This window comes from Anser brachyrhynchus (genome assembly GCF_964034855.1).
Source record: "Anser brachyrhynchus genome assembly, chromosome: 2".
Taxonomy (NCBI): Eukaryota; Metazoa; Chordata; class Aves; order Anseriformes; family Anatidae; genus Anser; species Anser brachyrhynchus.
In genome coordinates, this window is record NC_137695.1 from 5,809,497 (window position 1) to 5,826,596 (window position 17,100).

Genomic DNA, 17,100 nt, shown 5'->3' on the forward strand with positions numbered 1-17,100 from the left:
CTAAACAGTCTTTGAGTCAAACACCTTGCACAACCACTCAGCTGAAATGAAGGCTGGTAGAAGTTCTGCTGTGCTTATGCCTCTCACAACGCCAAACATCCCTGAAAGCTCATCCTGACCTTGTGTTTGGCCTGCAGACTGCTCTGTGGGCTAGGAGATGTAATAGGAGGCAGTAGCGTGGACTGTTGGGTATAAATTAGTCTGGCTTCTCGAGGAAAGGAGGTGGAGGCAACTCTCTGTGTTGGATGAGTTTTGAAACTCTCAGCTGACAGTCAGAATTTTCCGAGGTGTAAAGGTTTGAAAATAATTGTTTCCTCAGTGGCTGTAGGAAACAGAGGGAACAGGAGAGGCCCTGTAGTTTTCTTGAGGGGAAGGTAGTGAGGTGAGTTCTTGCTGTCTGGCGAATAGGAGAAGACAGCTGAAACTCTTAAGAAGAAAATTGTTTTGAGTTCAGGCTTCCTGAGAGAGCTGCTGCAATGAGACAGACCTTGTTGACTCAGATGCGTGTTGAAAATGCTGTTTTAAAATGCTGTGTTCCAAAGCTCTGTACCTAACAAAAGCCAAGAAAAATCTCATTGCCAATAGACGTGATTCTTCCAGGTTTTAATGTTGACGCTACAAAATGATCCTCCGTCTTTGGAAACTGGTGTGCAAGATAAAGAGATGCTGAAGAAGTATGGGAAATCTTTTAGGAAGATGATTTCTTCATGCCTACAAAAAGACCCTGAAAAAAGGTGAGAACTGGTAACACCAAAGTAAACTTAAGAAAAACAAAATGTCAAAACTCCTCTCCAACCTTGTGGTCACGGTGAACACAGCAATTCTGCTGTGTAGCTGCAAATTCTTCTGGCTGTCCTTATTTTTAAGGATAAACGCCTGTCGTCATGTCTGGCCAGGGCATGCATCTTTCATTTGGGTTAACAAGGGCATCCCAGGCCCCTATTGCATGGGACCATTCTCCCCCTTTCTGCCTCCAACAGGTGACTGCAGTTCATGGTTTGTTTCTAGTCAAAGCTGCTCGGTGTTTGTAAATCAGCAATTACATGTTGGGCAGCATGTGTTCATTTGCGAAGCTTCGTAAATAAACTTCTTAAAATTTGCCAGTGTAAAGAAGGCTTTCTGCGTCAATTGACTTGATTAATTATGTCATATTTGTTTTGGGGGGAACAAAAATCAGGAAAAAACACTGGCAAATTTTACCCAACATGTTTTTGCCAATACAAATTGCTTAAGTGACCTGACGACACTTCCAGTCTTCCTTCTACCAGTAGCTTGACTGCTGCGTGGCGTTAGAAATATCACTGAGGGGGTGGTGTGTATGCTGTGGTTCCCAGGATAGCTTTATTTTGTTATGTTGTGGCAGCATCTGAAGCTGTGTGAAGGTCCAGCTGGCTACGGCGCTGTTTAAAACCCACAGCCCATCGCACAGGAGAGCCTCAGCGAAGCTGGTTAAAGGCGTGTTTGTCCTGCATTATGAACAGCATTCCTTCAAATACAAAGCTAAAAAACCACACGTTTCCACAGCTGGATTTTTACGTTTATACCACTTAATTTTCTTTTGTCCTCAGTAAGCAAGCTAATTCTGGAAGGAGAAAAGTCCCTTCCTAAATTACGAATAATGAAGACGTTTTGCAGTTCCCTGCTGTGACAGATCCTGAAACAAAGGCTTCTTACACGTTGCGAGATGGGGTCTCTCTCTTCTAACAAGCTTTACATCTGAAATGCTTAATGAATCCAGCGGAGTGCTTGATAAATGCTGATAGCAGTTGTTTGTTTTTTTTTTTCCCCAGCTTGATATTTTTCTTCCTCATTTTTAAAGCATGTCCTGCCCCTGCAGGTTAGAATGTGTTAACCATAATCACCTGGAATTGTGGCATCCCCCTTCTTTCTTCTCAAGCACCACTAACGGCTACTGTCATCATCTTTACTATGGGAGCAGGAGGTCTCCTGTAAAGAGCAACTTGCAGAATCAGATACGTTTAAGCAGGTGTACACGTTGTTAAAGAGAAGCTAGTGAATCGCTTTTAAATTATCTTTGCTCCCTTATAGCAGCGTGCAGTTGGGAAATGTTGTGAGCTGGTACTTCCTCATGGAGGTCTGAGTCTTTAGAAAACTCCTTCTAAACTGACCAAGGGATGGCTTTTACTTCTCAGTATTGGTCCTAAAGCGTAACTTAAAAGGGAAAATAATTTGGACTTGATGTTAGACAAAGGTTCTTTGTCCCGCTTGCATTTAATAGAACTAATTGCACGTGTATAATCAAGGGTCTCTGAAATAGCTCAGTCACTTGCACATGGCAAGTACTGCCTCCTGCTGTAGGTGAGGATCCTTTGTCTCAGCAAATTCCTTCTGTGGTCCTATCAGCTAGGCTCTGAGGTTCAAGTTCAGCATCCAAATGGGACCGTTCTCTGCCCAGTTAACTCACAACAGGCTTTGATGGGAATATACTGACACTTAAAGGTCTGGTGGTGTAAAATTTACTATAAATAAGTCGACTGGCTTTTAGGGCAGTTGTACAGGAGAAGCTGATGCCCTTAGGAGTTGTCCTGTTACAGCTGCAGCAACCTGGAAGACTCTTGCCTTGAAAGGGAACATTTGTAATGTTTTCTCTCTGTTTTTATTGACAGACCGACAGCAGCAGAACTTTTAAGACACAAATTTTTCACGAAAGCAAAGGTAAGAAAACACTTCCTAAGCTGATCGGTGCAGAGGCAGGAGAGAGGAGAATAGGTATGGTGAAAGCTTTACTGGCGTGAACGCGTGCCGTTTCACTTGGGGCCAGCATAGCTGGCTGGGTTGAATGGGTCATTGTGAACGGACAGAATGAAACCTCTCTTCTCTACCTCCTCGTGTATGCCACCATTAGGAGAAATTATTTAGAAATTCTCGAGCATTTAAATGGCTTTCAGTGGGTTTGGGCTTTTTTCTCCTCTTGTAACGGTGCCATTCTGGCTGCGTGGCCGGCCATAAAGGTCTCTGTGGCAGTAACTGTAGCTTGTATTTTAGTGAGCTCTCTAATCAGTCTCTATGCAAAACAGTGAATAAGGCCCACTGTGTGGAGGGTTACCTGACCCTATTACGCCCTGTAATGGAAAAGTGAAAATCCTATGACATAAAATAGTAGGAAATTCTGGTTTATAGCCATAAGGCAAACAGCCAGCGAGCATTTATCTACTTAGTGCCTGCCGATCAGTGCCTATGCCATCTGTGAAGTCTTGTTGGGGGACACAAACCATAATAAGGGAGAATTTAATTTCCAGGGGAATGAGGAAACGTTTTCTGTGTGCTTATTTTTTTTTTTTTTTGTGGCATATTTGTCATCAAAATAACGGGGTTTATAGCAGAACACCAGTAAAGTTTCAAAAAGATTTCCAAACCTGGGATAGCATGGCAGCGTCAGCACTTAATGAAAGTAGTACTCAGCTCCCAAATTCGTAGATAAAGGAGCAGGGTGTCCTATTAAAGTTAACACAAATCCAGTACGTGCAACCAAAGAAGTCTAGAGGTGAGCCAGCTTAGGAAATGTAAGAGGTTGCTTTAGGGCAAGTTTAGTTGATGTCTGCACTTTTGACAGCATTAACTAGGTTTTTGTTATCCCTAATGGGGTTTTAGGCAACTGAATTGTTTGCATCCGTGTACTGAATGCACGTTGTGTGTCCAAAGTGACAAGGAGATGGCTTACACATTGCTGACCTTTCTCTGTGTGGCTGATGTTTTAGTTCATGTTACACTTCACCGTGTACAAAATCTCTTTCATGCTTTCATTAAACGGCTACAGAGTACCATATTAGCACATGTGGTGATAGAAAATTGACGTTATTGCAAATGAGGCAATACTTAAACCCAGAGTGAAAATATATGCCAGTTAGCGCTCAGGGTTAAATGACTTTCAGACGTCGGCCACTGCCAAGCTGACAGCTGTAACGTGAGGATGGGGGAGTCCAGCCTCTACACGCTTATACTGAACCAAATATAAATCCAGTTTATATTATATAAAAATATGTTTTAATAATGTTGAGAGCCATGTATCAAAATGCAGTTGTTTGAGGAAATTTAATACAGCAAAGCATCACAGCAGTTTCCCAATATCTAACTTACTGTGATGACTGCATTTACTTCCTTTCTAAACTTCGCGTGTGCTGTGCATTTAACTCCTGCTGCCCCAGTTCCTGCGTATCATTACCCCTGCATGTGGGGCTTCCCGCGTCCTGGCCTGACATCTGAGGCTTGCCTTTGACAGTAGGACAGGCATAAATTTAGGGATAGGAAACAGCAAAGTGGCTAGATCCAGATGCTGTAATATCTGCAAAGGGAAGAACCTAAAACGTCTCAGCAGGGTATCAGATGCTGTGATGTAATGAGTATATCATGTTCCCCAGTAAGTCAGCCGCTTTTATACAACTCCTCAATCGTTAACTTCTTATCAGTGTGTGCAGGAAAAGTGTGACTGCTAATTTAAAAGGTATTTAAGATGAAACATCATATACTGTAGTCCAAAGGAGGAAAGTGATTAACTTTTTTTAGAGCTCAGTTCTTTGAGGGGAGGAGAGTGCAAAGCACATAAAACACTTTCTGCTAAAAATACTTTAAGCAGTTTCATTTTCAGAGGCACTGAAGGAATCAAAGGGTATTTTCAGCAATGTAAATATTTGGTGATTTTTTTTTTTTCAGAATAAAGAGTTTTTACAAGAAAAGATGTTACAGAGAGCACCGACAATTACTGAAAGATCCAAAAAGGTACTGTAAAGATCCTGGGCTCTTGCTATTACAGTTGTATTAGTTTTTATGCTTGTTTTTAAATTTTTTTATGAGAGTTATAGTAGTATAGCATTTTCTAGATAGAGCTAGATATTTTAATAAAATAATTAAATGCCCTGGCCGAAGATGCTCTTGTGCATTTCTACTTTAAAAAAATAATAATAAAAATTGTAGAAGCTGTCCTCTTGACATTTCTTTTCTCTGTCTTTGTGCTGAGCAGGTAAGGAGAGTCCCAGGTTCCAGTGGACGTCTTCATAAGACTGAAGATGGTGGCTGGGAGTGGAGTGATGACGAGCTAGACGAAGAAAGTGAGGAAGGCAGAGCAGCAATTTCACAGCTCAGGGTGGGTCCTCAGACTCTGATATCTCTGATTTGTTTTCTATCTATAGTATGTCTAAATATCCCTGAGAAGCATGCAGCCTTGTTTGAAGTATGGTTCACAGTAAGCTGTTGTTATCCCGCCCCTTGAGCTTGCAGCCAAACCAGAGGAAGCAGGCTGAAGGTTAAAGAAAGTCTATTGATCTCTTTTCTGTACTCGTTCTGGGGCACAGCTGCTCTAATTCAGGGGTGTTGAGTGTAACTGGGAACATGAAGTCAGACGACCTTCTCCCATCTCAGCATACTAATGCACTTGAGCTGGGATATTCTCTTTAGGGGTACTGACTGCTCGAGACGCTGTCTTCTGGAAGTGTCAGGAGAGGTTTTGTCCTGCTGCCCTCTCCAGGATGGAACTGAAATCGGTATGGCCTGTGCTTATGGCTGATAGCTGAACCACAGAGGGCCTAGCTCTGTACTACCGGTTACACTGAAATTAGCCCTTAGTAGAAAATCCTGTGGCATCCCTGAAGTTGCAAGGAGTGATTGGTCTAGCACTTGAAAATCCTCCCAAAAAACGCTTCACCCAGCACACCCACCCCACAGCCTAACCCCTAAGGAGCACAGAAGAGTAGTGCACAGTGCCCGACTACTTAAAGATTACAATTCATTTCCAGATTGCCTTCCTCCCAGTGGGTGGCGGCGCAGATTTTGACTATAATGGCTTGCTTGTATTCACGGTTCCATTGCCAATGCGGTGGGTAGCATGAAGTGGGCTGAGCATTTTAATTGTTCTGGAGATGAATTAGTGACACAGGGAAAGATATTTAAAGGAAGCTTTTCAGTATCAAAGGGGAAAAAATATTTTTGGTTTGAAGCATTTATTACTTTGTAACTTTCACTTTTCTCATTCCTTCTACTGCTGATCTGTGTAGACACTTAAACATTAAAAGCAAGATTTTGTCTTTAGCATCTTTGGAAATGCTTGGGGGTCTAAAGGTATTATTATTAATAAATGTATTATTAATTTAAATGTTTAAATGTATTATTCATGCAATAATTCCACATAGTAATTTGTGGCAATAGCTATTGTGACTATAAAAGAGCTTATTATATCAAGCTTCATATATAGTCAAGGAGGATCTCTTGGTGTCAGGTGGGTACTACTGAAAGTCACAGAATTATTTAGGTTGGAAAAGACCTCTAAGATCGTCTGGTCCAACCTTTAACCTAGCACTGCCAAGTCTGCCATTAAGCCATGTCCCTAAGCTCTACATCTCCACGTTTGAAGACCTCCAGGGATGGTGACTCAACCACTTCTCCGGGCAGCCTGTTCCAATACTTCACGACCATTTCAGTGAAGAATTTTTTTCTAATATCCATCCTAAACCTCCTCTGGCACAACTTAAGGTCATTTCCTCTTGTTCTTTTTCCTTTATAAACTCAAATCTTCTAAATCCCTCTTGTAGCGTACAATGATCAATTTTTAGGATGGAATACTGTAAAAGATCCTACCTCTATTTCAGGGATTACTTAGAATTTGTTCTATCTTGTATCTAAGCTCAGAGTCCTATGAATTACCACTGCTTACTGTGTTTTGAACAGTACTTAATTGTTTCATTCCTTTTAAACAGAAAACAACACAGGTTTACAAGCTCCTTTTCAAGCGAGTTTATTTTCTGGGAGCTTTGGCATAGTTCCTTGTACTTCTGTCTGTTCTTATCTCTTCAATTTAGGCCATGCTTGGCCTTAAGTTTTAGGCCTCCCATTCAAGAAACCTTTAGTCTTTTAACAAAGGATGGTTGTTGGAGCAGCAGGTCTCAATTCAGCTACTCTAAATGTAGAAGAATATTGCCATTTTGGGGACACCCTGTGTAGATACAACATGGATCTTCAGGAGGCCAATTCCAGTATGGAGGTCAGGAAGGCGTCTTGGACCATGCTGTCTGCTTAGGCGCCTGAGTCCTACCGTGGATGTCTTTCCACTGCACAGCTTTTGAGTCATTTTCTTCAGCCTGAAGGTGAAAGAACAGGAATGCCTGTGCACCTCTTGCATTTGATCCCTTTTCAGGCAGTCTTAAGACTTGGATCTAAACTGCCAATGTTTGCTCTGAATACAGGGATGTTACTGAGGACGAGTGCCAATGCTGCGTTTTGACCATATTTCAAACACCATATAAATTCCACCTGCCTGTAATCCCATTGCAATTTTAACTAAATTGTTGAGCAGAATGACTTACATTCACTGAGCGTCACCTTTTATTCCAACTACACCTGCGTTTTACTGCTGTCACCCTTAAAGGGTAGCTTGCCCATTGACTTTATTTGCTAAAGTACTTCAGTTCTATCCTGTATAAAAGCTTATACATAAAGTGTTTGTATTTTTTTGATTGTGTCCACTTTACAGAAAAAAATAGCGTGAAATTAATATGTACAAATGTGTGCTTTGCAAGTCTGTTGCTAGGAGTGCACCCGAAAGCAGATAAATACTTGTAAACGGAACCAGAAATTTCTGCCTAATTGATTGAATATGCGAACTTGCTGGCTCAACTTTACATTTTATATCTGAATCCTTGCTGAACTTCCTTGCTCTTTGCATTTAAAACCTTGAATTCAAACTAAAACAATTGCAGTATGTGGGTTTTTAAATCGTTCACCTTCCTTTACTCAATAAATCTCCGTAACGGCATGTGGTGTGGTCAGATTTCACTGGTTGCTCCCGTCTTGGGTTACACAGGCAAAAGTAAATTAATATATTTAAGCACATCCCCAAAGTCATCCTACTTGGGCCTTAAATTAATGACTTCTGATGTTTATCTTATTTCCATTCTGCCTGTTCATGTTTTTCCTTAGTTTACCTCTGTCTGCCATTTATCTGGGTTGGTTGGTAGCTGTGGGGCAGGGCCAGTGTCTCCAAACTTGTCTGTGCAGTGTCTAGCACACTGTGATCTTTCAGACAAGCTCCTTTTAGTTATTCCTCGAGGCATCCGGGTACTCTAGATGTGAACTTTCTGCCTGAAAGAACAACATTGAAGCTGTGGCCTGCAGATATGGAACGTAGCTGTTTATCTCGGGGAGCAATGCCACATTTTTTGTCTTTTCCTGGTCACTGTCAAGTGAAGGTTTAAGATATCGAGATGGATTTCAGCCTTTACCCTTCCAGGTTGGATTTCAGCTTTTACCTTTCCAGCTGTGTGACTTTTTTTTCCTGACACTGTCTGCACTTAGTCACTGGGAAGGAACTGTTCCTTCTCCTCCTGGCCAGAGGACTTTTTGCAAGTGGCTGTTCTGTGAATAAAACATTTTATTTTCTCTCGTGAGATGCCTCTGGGTCATCCATTACAAATCATCCTGACCTGCACTGGTTAAGTTAGTGGCACTGGTTAGTGCATGAACTGCCACTAGTCAGTGGCACAATGAAACTTTTGCTCTTCTTTCAGGCTTGTACTGTCCTGACCACAACCTGTATTTTAGACCTCTAGGCAGAGAAAGAAGATTTAATTTGTTAATCCCAGCATGGACCAAGCCATCCTACCTATCTTGTCTTCAGGCAGTAATTGACCCGTTGGGAGTCAGAGCTGCAGGATATCTTAATTACAGAGATTCCCTGGAATCCTTGGCAATTCCTTTCTGTTCACGTGAAATAACTGATGCTTGTTGTCTTTGCTTGCTGATAAGCAAGGCCTGGCCACGTTGCTATGACTGCACTTTCCTCTCCATTCCTCTGGTAGTTGCACTGCTGAACTCGTGCATGGCCGTCAGTTTTCTGCTCTCTCTCATGGAGAGCACAGCGTGGTGCAGAGTCCAAGGGCAAGAAGAAGCAGGCAAGAGATTTCTTTCTCTAAAGCAGCACATGTAAGGCTGAGGCAGATCTGTTGCTTATATTTCTCTGCAAGACTTGGGTACCTTAAAATGGATTTTGCCATCTCAGTGCGCGAGCAGTTTGATCCAATCTGAATGATCTTCAAGGGTGCTCGGTTTTGCTGTTGGTTAATTATTACAGCAGCTAAAGTATTGTATACGCTGTTTGTCAACTGCAATACTGCAGTATGATTGCAGGTTTTGAGGTATTATGATATGATTAGGTTGGCAACAGACTGTGGTTGCATTTTATTATGAAACTTAGTATGTCTACATAATTTGAAAACAATGTAGGTTTCATTTGTTCAGTGTGGCTCTGAAAGGTCCTTTAAGTCAGTAAATTGAATTTCTGTCAAGGCAATGATAACTTTTTCTTGTTTTTTTTTTTTTTTTTTTTCAGTCTCCCAGAGTGAAAGAACCTGTACAGAATTCAGAGGTAAGTTTTAAATGCAAACGTCTTCCTGAATTGATGACTTCTTGTTACTTCTGTTACAAGGAGTGTGTTTTTATTAGCCTTCGAAAACAATATTGTGTAAACTAGAAGCTAGTATCTGGCTGAGCTGTGCTTGAAAACCTCCACAGAAATTAATCACTGGCTATTTAATGCTAAGAGGTCATTCTAAGATAAATTTTATGCATATTTTTTCAGCTTTACTTGCTGTGGCAAAAGTTTGTAATATGACGAATTGATTGCAAGAAGCTAAACAGAGCAACAGTGTTCTGATTTCTTTAAAAATCTTTAAAGGTCTGTTGAGCATGATCTAATTCACTGGTTTGGAACCTATGTTCAAAACTGTGAAATAAATCTCTAATAGAATTAGATCATAAACAAAACTTCAGTTGCATTTTATAATCTGCATTCAGCTCTGTCCTGTGTTTCTTACATTATGAATATTAGTATATCTTATCTTTCAGTGATAGAGACTGTTTATCTTCTAGAGAATGTGTCATGTCTTTCCTTTCCCTACCTGTCTAGGAATATATAAAGAGTTTGGTCTCCGAGAAATTAGTTTTGGGTTAGGCTGCCCTGTTCTACTTTCACCTCTTTCCAAGGATTGATTATAAGAAATACTACAGTTCTGGGAGTGTAATTTTAAGCAAAGGCTAAATGGAAAGAAAAAGCTGAAAGCTGGAATCTGTTTGGGTTGAATTTCTCCACTGTGATACATCCCTTGATATATATTGTAGTTTGAAGGTCTAATGCCCAGGCTTTTAGACATGCAAGGTGAGTTACGTTTCCTTTAACTGAGTGGAGTAAGTTGGAGGGCACACTGAAGAAGAGACCAAGCTTACAGTTCTTTGCCTATCATGCCAAAATCAAATTCTCTGTTCTGAATAAGTCAAGAGGTTAAAAAAAAAAAGTTACTCATTTAGCTCCTTCCACCCCAATTATATTACGCACCTTTTTTTTTTGGAAGAACTTGCACTGTAGCTGAATGCACTTTTCTGTTGAATACCCCAGTGCTCCGACTCTGACATTCGTTTTATGAACAGATAAATTATTGATAGATATTGAAATGCTTTGCTAGGCTGTGTTCTCTGAATAGAAGTACAAACCGAAGCAGAGTTGCTGTGCTCTGACTGTATGGCTACTACAAAATATAAGTAGGCCTCAGATTTTGAGAAGGGGAAAATTGCTGGATAGGGCTGTTCTCTTCCAAGGTAGGAGGTGTTCTGCTTGCATCCAGCCTTGCAAGCATCAATATTTAATTTTGGTCCAAGATCCGCAGTCATGCTGCAATCTTGTTTATTTATCCTTTTTTACTGGTGAATAAAACTGAAAATGGCAGGGCAGAAGGGTCCCTGGACGTGAGGAAACATTAAACCTCTTGAACACCAACTTGGGATCAGTGCTAGTGTCCTTGGGGCCTGGGAATGCCTTTGGCATTAAACTTCTCTACGTGCTTTACGTGGCAAACAATTGCTTTGTGGGATGCAAGTGCTTGTGTCCAAACTTTGAGTTTTTTTTAACTCATTCAAACACCTTTTTGCTTGCAGCTATTCCCATCAGCCGAGCCGCAAGGTCCTTCACTCAGTGCTCCAGCACAGGCACCTACTCAACTACCTCAGGCTGCAGGACAAGTACCTGCACAACCTCAAGCTGCTGTACCTCCACCTAGCCAGGCTCCTCCAGCAGCCCCAGCAGCAGCCCAGGTGAGGTCTGACAGCCTTCATGCCAGTTTTCAGCTTTGCACTTCACCGTTCTGTTCAAGACATGCTAAAATGAGCTAAACCTTTAGAAATTGCTTGTCTGGGGTTGCGTTAGTGCTGCTGCTTGCATAGAAGAGACGGCTGGCCTGCTGGTTTGCAAAAAAAAAGACAGCCTTTAAAAAAGAGACTGGGCTCAGCAGTGTTTTGTTCTTATTCTGTGGGTGAGCAGTGATTTATGTTTTTCTGCTCTTCAGGGAGTGTAATGTTTGGCTTGAGGCAGGGTTAAAGGTAAGAAGGGAGAGTCGTTGCAGTGACAGCTGCTTGTTCCTGGTGTTTAAAGAGGCGCAGTGTGTTTAAGGTGCAGCACAAACAGGTTCTGATGGTGTGTGTCTCAGCATCGCTGCAGTCTATGGGATAAGAATGGAGACAAGCATGAGAAGAAGAAACCAGAACATCCAGGTTCTCCTGGCTTCAAAAGAGAGACAGGAAGCCTGAAACTGTCCTTGGATCAGTCAAAAATAGCAGAGAAACTCTGTCTTTGGGAAGCTCTGAATCTTGTGGTACTTTCAAACATCCATTTCAAGCAGAATGGATCCTTGAGGGGAAGAACAGGGGATGTAAAAGCTCGACAAGCCCCTGTTTAATTTTTAGCTACATCACTTTAAAGTGTAGGGTATAGGTCAGAAAGGCAGACGTGCCAAAGTTGGGAAAGAGCACTGACTTGTGTTTAAAAAGAGAAAAATGGCCAAACCAAATCATTGCTGGGATACTTGGAACATGTCTTGTGGCTTGCTGGAGTAAAGCACCGCCGAGTTTGCCAGGCTTCTGAGTGATGGCACCTCTTTATAAAAGACACTAATGTTCATATTTGTTGGTGGGCAGAGGCTGTCCCTGCTGAAGAGGTCCAAGATAGCATCACCCGTTGGCAGACCCAGAGGGAAGAAACTTGGCAGCGCTGGTTAGAAAAATAACTGAAATGACTCCTTCCTAGAAACATTTCGTTATTTTTATTATAAAGTAAGCGAAAAGATACGTATATCACTTCACTGCAGTCAGCTCATGTTCCTGTTTACAAAGCCATTAGAGCTGATGCTTTAGTCATTAAACAAAACCAGGAGGGTTGGGGGCTGTCACATTCTTGGCTACGTTAGAAGTAGCGTTAACGCTTAAATCAAATCCTTTCAAATCTCTTGAAAAGGGGCCAGTGTTTAATCCCGGCATTTTATGCAGCAGTTGAAACTCCAGCAGCAGTGAAGGCCGGGACTTGTCAGCTCAGTAAATTGATGTAGCGGCGTTGGCCTCAACGCAAGTGTTTTGATTTGCACTAGCAGAGCATCCTGCTCCCTGCCACTCGTCCCCAATAGCTTATTTGTTGGTAGCTTGGCCTGAGGTGAACTTCATACCCCTGTGTCAGTGCGTCCTTCACTATCCTATAGCTCTGCGTGTCACTCCGTTCTTCTTTATGGCTCTTTGTGTCAACATGCACCTCTTTATAGCTTTCTTTCGGTTCCTGTAACTCCTTGGCTACCTTTCTGCAGACCGATGGGCCCTTTGTGGGCTCTTGTTTGTTTTCACTGACCTGGTAAAACTTCTTCAGGCTTCAACAGGACCAAGAGTGTGGTCAGTAGCACTGAGCTGCATTCGTGGCACAAGAACACCAACAGATGGAGTAAAACACTACTCTTATACAAAGGCTGATCACCTTCTCTCATGAAAAAGTAAACGATCTAGATGAAAAAAGAACTTGGTCAAGATTTCTAGGCTTAAATTATCAGCCAGGCATTGTCTGTCTTGTTACTGCAGATTTAAAACCCCTGGCCGTGCACGTGCAGCACAGGTGATTTGCACAGTGGAAGAGTAACTGACTTTTTTCTGTTTTTTTTTTTTCTTCTTTTTGTGGAGTTTGATTAATAATTAGTACTTTACTGGAAGTATCACTAGTGTTATAAAGATGGATCCTTCCCACTGGAAGTCTGCTGCTGAGCGCTATAAAATGCTTTGACTGCGTGCACCAATAATTACTCAGAGGTAGTTTAGAAGTGAGAATAGGCAGCTCTGAATTCACTGCTAGATGCTCCTGAAGTTTTCAATTTCACTAAAAAATAATTGAAGAATATGCTAATCTACCAATTATTTTTCCCTAGGTGCTCTTCACAACTGTATCAGTTTTTTAAATCAGATATTTTGGGGCAGGGATTAAAGCATGTGAGGTCTTGAAGCTGTCGTGGGTGCCCCAAAACCTTAGTTTCTGAGGCAAAGCAAGCAGTCTCTTTACAGTTAGCGCCTTTTCTGAAGTTTCCTGCTGATTTGACATTTCTGATAGCTCAGTAGCTTTTCTTCTTTTAAAGACAATTGCAGAGAACCTCCTGAATTACTGTTTAAGTGTGAAGTTTTTCCATTTAATATTCATTGTTTTTCAAGTAGTGTCGTGGCTCCAACGATGGGTTAAACTTTAATTTGTATTTATAGTTGATCGAGGTTATCTCTAGGTTTAATACTAGAGAAAGGAGGTCTTTGTCTGTTTTAAAATAACGTAATCCTATTGCAGGCCCCACCTGCCCCTGCTGCAGCTCCGGTACAGGAAGATACAAAAGTTCCCATCAGCCTTGTACTAAGGTTAAGGTAAGGACACAAAACTGACCTGTTCTGGTAAGGTGAGTCTTTGTGGAGAGGGCCATGGGAGGAATTGTGTAGTGCATCTTGTCATCTGCCCTTTCAGTTAAAAGGGTGGTGGCCATGTATTGTTTGTCAGCCTGGATTTCATCCACCCTCGTGAAACTGGGGCTGAGAAAAGCAGTTTTCATCTTAGCTGCTTCTTCAGCCTGGCAAGAACTGTAGATTGAAAGAGGTTTTGATATTGGTATAAATCTCCCAAACTCTGATGGGCTGGGAAGGAAGGAATTAGCCGGGTTCCTTAAAGGGAGTCAGGGATTCAGGGGTCCTTGTGTTGTGGATCATCTGGGCATTGAGGCACAGCTTTAGACGTCAGCCAGTTCTGAGACTGAAGAGCTTTGTATTCAGTTCAAGCCATGGATTCTGGTTTATGTCCCTAGGAAAAGGAGAAAAAGGGTTGTAAGCGCACTCCACCATCATCATACAAGTTGGCCTTTCTTTTTTAAGGAACCTGGCTCACACCTCCTTAGGCATCTTGATTTTTGATAGGTACTGGGACTTCTGAACATCATCTCCCAGCCCTTCTTGGACAGTTGCATAATGTGTGTGCATCTGCAGAACGAGCAGATGCTCGCTTCCTCTGAAGGATGTGCTCTGAGGATAAAGCTGCCGGTAGCTACGAGTTGCTGCCAGTGGAACATGGCCTTATACCACGTTGTGGCCCTCATGTCTCCTGAAATTCAGCCCACTCGGGCTCTGGGAAGTTGACAGGCAGCCAGCGCTGAGGGCCTGGCTTCCAGCTGCACAGCCAAGCGAGCAGTTTTTGCCCTTCAAGGGGAAAAAGTGCAGGGGTGAACCCAGCTCTCTTCACAGACTGGTTCTTCGGTGATAGCACGTTCTTCTGGGCACCGCTCGGTGCAATGAAATGTTCTCTTCTATATAAAATGTTCTTCTTCCCACAGGAATTCGAAAAAAGAACTCAATGATATCCGATTTGAATTTACCCCAGGGAGAGGTGAGCTGGCGTGAAAGTCCTGCATGTGAGGGTGGGTTTGGGGAAGGGGGTCTTTTGTGTTCGGTGTTGTTTGGTTGTATCTGTAGAAGTGTCTCTCCATGGTGCTTTCCTAAGAGGGTATTCCAAGGCTTGCCTTACGTCTGGGCTGTTAGCAAGTGCTTGGAGCACTGCTGCTAGAGAGCACTCCTGTAAAACTCTCATGGACACGACCCAGGCATAGGCATTCAGTGAATTTTACAAAGTTGAATTTAGTTTCAGAGTTTCAGTGAATTTACTGAGTTTTACAGCATGGCTTAGAGCTGCCTCACTGCAGTGCTGTGGGCAGCAGGCTAGTTGACACCCACAAGTGTGTGCAGTTTATTCCCTTGCCCTTCTGTGGCTTTTGCTCCCCTCTTGAAAACAGCTAGCTAGAAGAATTGACTGAGGAACATCTCAGCACAAATGTTGCAGTTTGCTGGGCTCGTGCCCTCCACGTGGAAGGTCATGAATAACGTTTTTGCTGTTTGGTTTGTACAAGTTCCTTTTAGGTTTGCATGACACCTCCATCAGTTGGACAACTTCTTTTGCCTGGTAACTGGCTCTTGTGTTTCTCCCCAACAGATACTGCTGATGGTGTGTCTCAAGAACTAATTTCAGCAGGGCTTGTTGATGGCAGAGATCTGGTAATAGGTAAGTACGAATTGTTTCTTCTGCTCTAGCCATTCCAGTCACTTCTGCATCTTTAAAGTGACCTGATGAGTGGGTACGAGGAAAGTTCTCTGTGGCCTCCGTCCTCTTCTCCAACAGCTCCACAAAACTGCTGTTAATTTTAATTCTAGTGGCAGTTCTGTGCTAGTGCATTTAGGCAACCGTCAGGCCGCAGGCAGATGATCTAGTTGGAAAGATGATGAAGCAAATGTTCCTTGTAATGCAAAATGAAGGCTAATCAGCGCATTAGCTAAATCAATCTCATCTGACACAGGCACTGCCAAATCGCTGCACGAGCCTGTGCTGCTGAGAGGCTCTGTACAAGAGAGGTCTGGGACTGGAATCAGCCAGGCTTTTTAAATTTATTTTATTTTAAGGCAGGCTGCGGAAGGAAGTGTGAAGCGCACACGCACGTGATGCAGTTGGCCTAAGGCAACAGCACACATTGCTGCACTTCAAGGGCATGTGAATAGCTACCTCCAGCAACAGATTCCTAAACAAAAGTGTCCCTTTATGCAGCAGGGGAAACTTTGAACCATTAACAGCACCTGTGTACTTCAACTACAGCAAGCAAGACTTCCTTAAACACAGCCTGCAGCATCTGGGAAGGCTGAAAGTGCAGAAGGAACTGGGTATTCAGGTGCAGTCAGGTAGTTCATTATTCCTAATCCCATCACTTTGAGGAAAAACCTGTCTTTGAAAAAGAAGCATTGTAACAAGTGGCAGCATTTTCACAGTTCAAAGCTTTAGATTTAAGCAGACTGAGTCTAATGGAAGCCTAAACTTTCTGTATCTTTTTAAACAATTCTACGTTGGAGTAATATAAAGAGGCCTCGTGACTTTGGGATGTTTTTTCTCTAGCCTGTCCTAATATTTGCCCATTTTTCTTGTTGTCTGTATGTGATTTCAGTTGCAGCTAATTTGCAGAAAATTGTGGAAGAGCCCCAAGCAAACAGATCCGTCACTTTCAAACTGGTATTTATTCCTGTTCCCTAACTGAACAAGCTGTCACTCGCAAAGATAAAGCATTGCATAGGGGCGCCTGCGGTCGTCTCCTGTAGGCATCTGATGTATGCAATCCAAATCTAATGCTAACACAGACGTTCCCCTGTCCTGGCTAGAAAAGGTATCAAAATATTACAGGAAGGTTTTTTGGGGTATTTTGGGCTTGGAGGGTACACTGGCCCAGAACTGGCAGAAATACTTCAGGGCAGGTAAGTGGGCTAAGAAGTGCCACTGACTCCTTTCTTGGAGGAGGGTGGAGGAGAAGGGTCTTTGAGGAAGAAATTTGGGGTGAGGGACAGCTAAGAGAAGATAGGCTGGAAGAGGAGAGGTAAAAGCAGATGAAATCTTCGGAGATGGTGAAAGGCACAGGTAATTATAGTGGCACAGCGAGGGTGTAACCAGATTACTGGTAGTGAAAGCAGTGAATTATGTTACTTTTGACCTTTTCCGTGAATAAGTTGTTTTTGCTTCTTTCTCCCTGGTTGGTGCACGTAGCCCTAGTCAGAACAGGCATTGGCAAAGCTTCAGTCCCAGCCCTTCCTAGCTCCAAAAAAAAGGGGAAAAAAACAATTTAACTTAGGGTAGGGCCAGCTACTGAATGCAATGCTAAGCTGCCTGTAACTGCGCCCTCCCCAGACTGTATCTGATGTACCTCGTTGTGATAGGAAGCACGGTGTGTGTCGGAGGGCAGAGCA

At 42.6% G+C, this 17,100-nt stretch overlaps 1 protein-coding gene across 1 annotated transcript in view; it reads left to right on the plus strand.

Annotated features, from left to right (window-relative positions):
* OXSR1 (oxidative stress responsive kinase 1) overlaps positions 1 to 17,100 on the plus strand; it is an 87,939-nt gene that overhangs the window by 68,139 nt on the left and 2,700 nt on the right. Inside the window, exons 8-17 of the mRNA XM_080582613.1 lie at positions 601 to 734; positions 2,628 to 2,676; positions 4,672 to 4,737; positions 4,979 to 5,101; positions 9,335 to 9,370; positions 10,933 to 11,088; positions 13,634 to 13,707; positions 14,661 to 14,713; positions 15,314 to 15,382; positions 16,311 to 16,375. Of these exons, the coding sequence (XP_080438739.1) occupies positions 601 to 734; positions 2,628 to 2,676; positions 4,672 to 4,737; positions 4,979 to 5,101; positions 9,335 to 9,370; positions 10,933 to 11,088; positions 13,634 to 13,707; positions 14,661 to 14,713; positions 15,314 to 15,382; positions 16,311 to 16,375 (825 nt within the window). The remainder of the gene's footprint in view (positions 1 to 600; positions 735 to 2,627; positions 2,677 to 4,671; positions 4,738 to 4,978; positions 5,102 to 9,334; positions 9,371 to 10,932; positions 11,089 to 13,633; positions 13,708 to 14,660; positions 14,714 to 15,313; positions 15,383 to 16,310; positions 16,376 to 17,100) is intronic.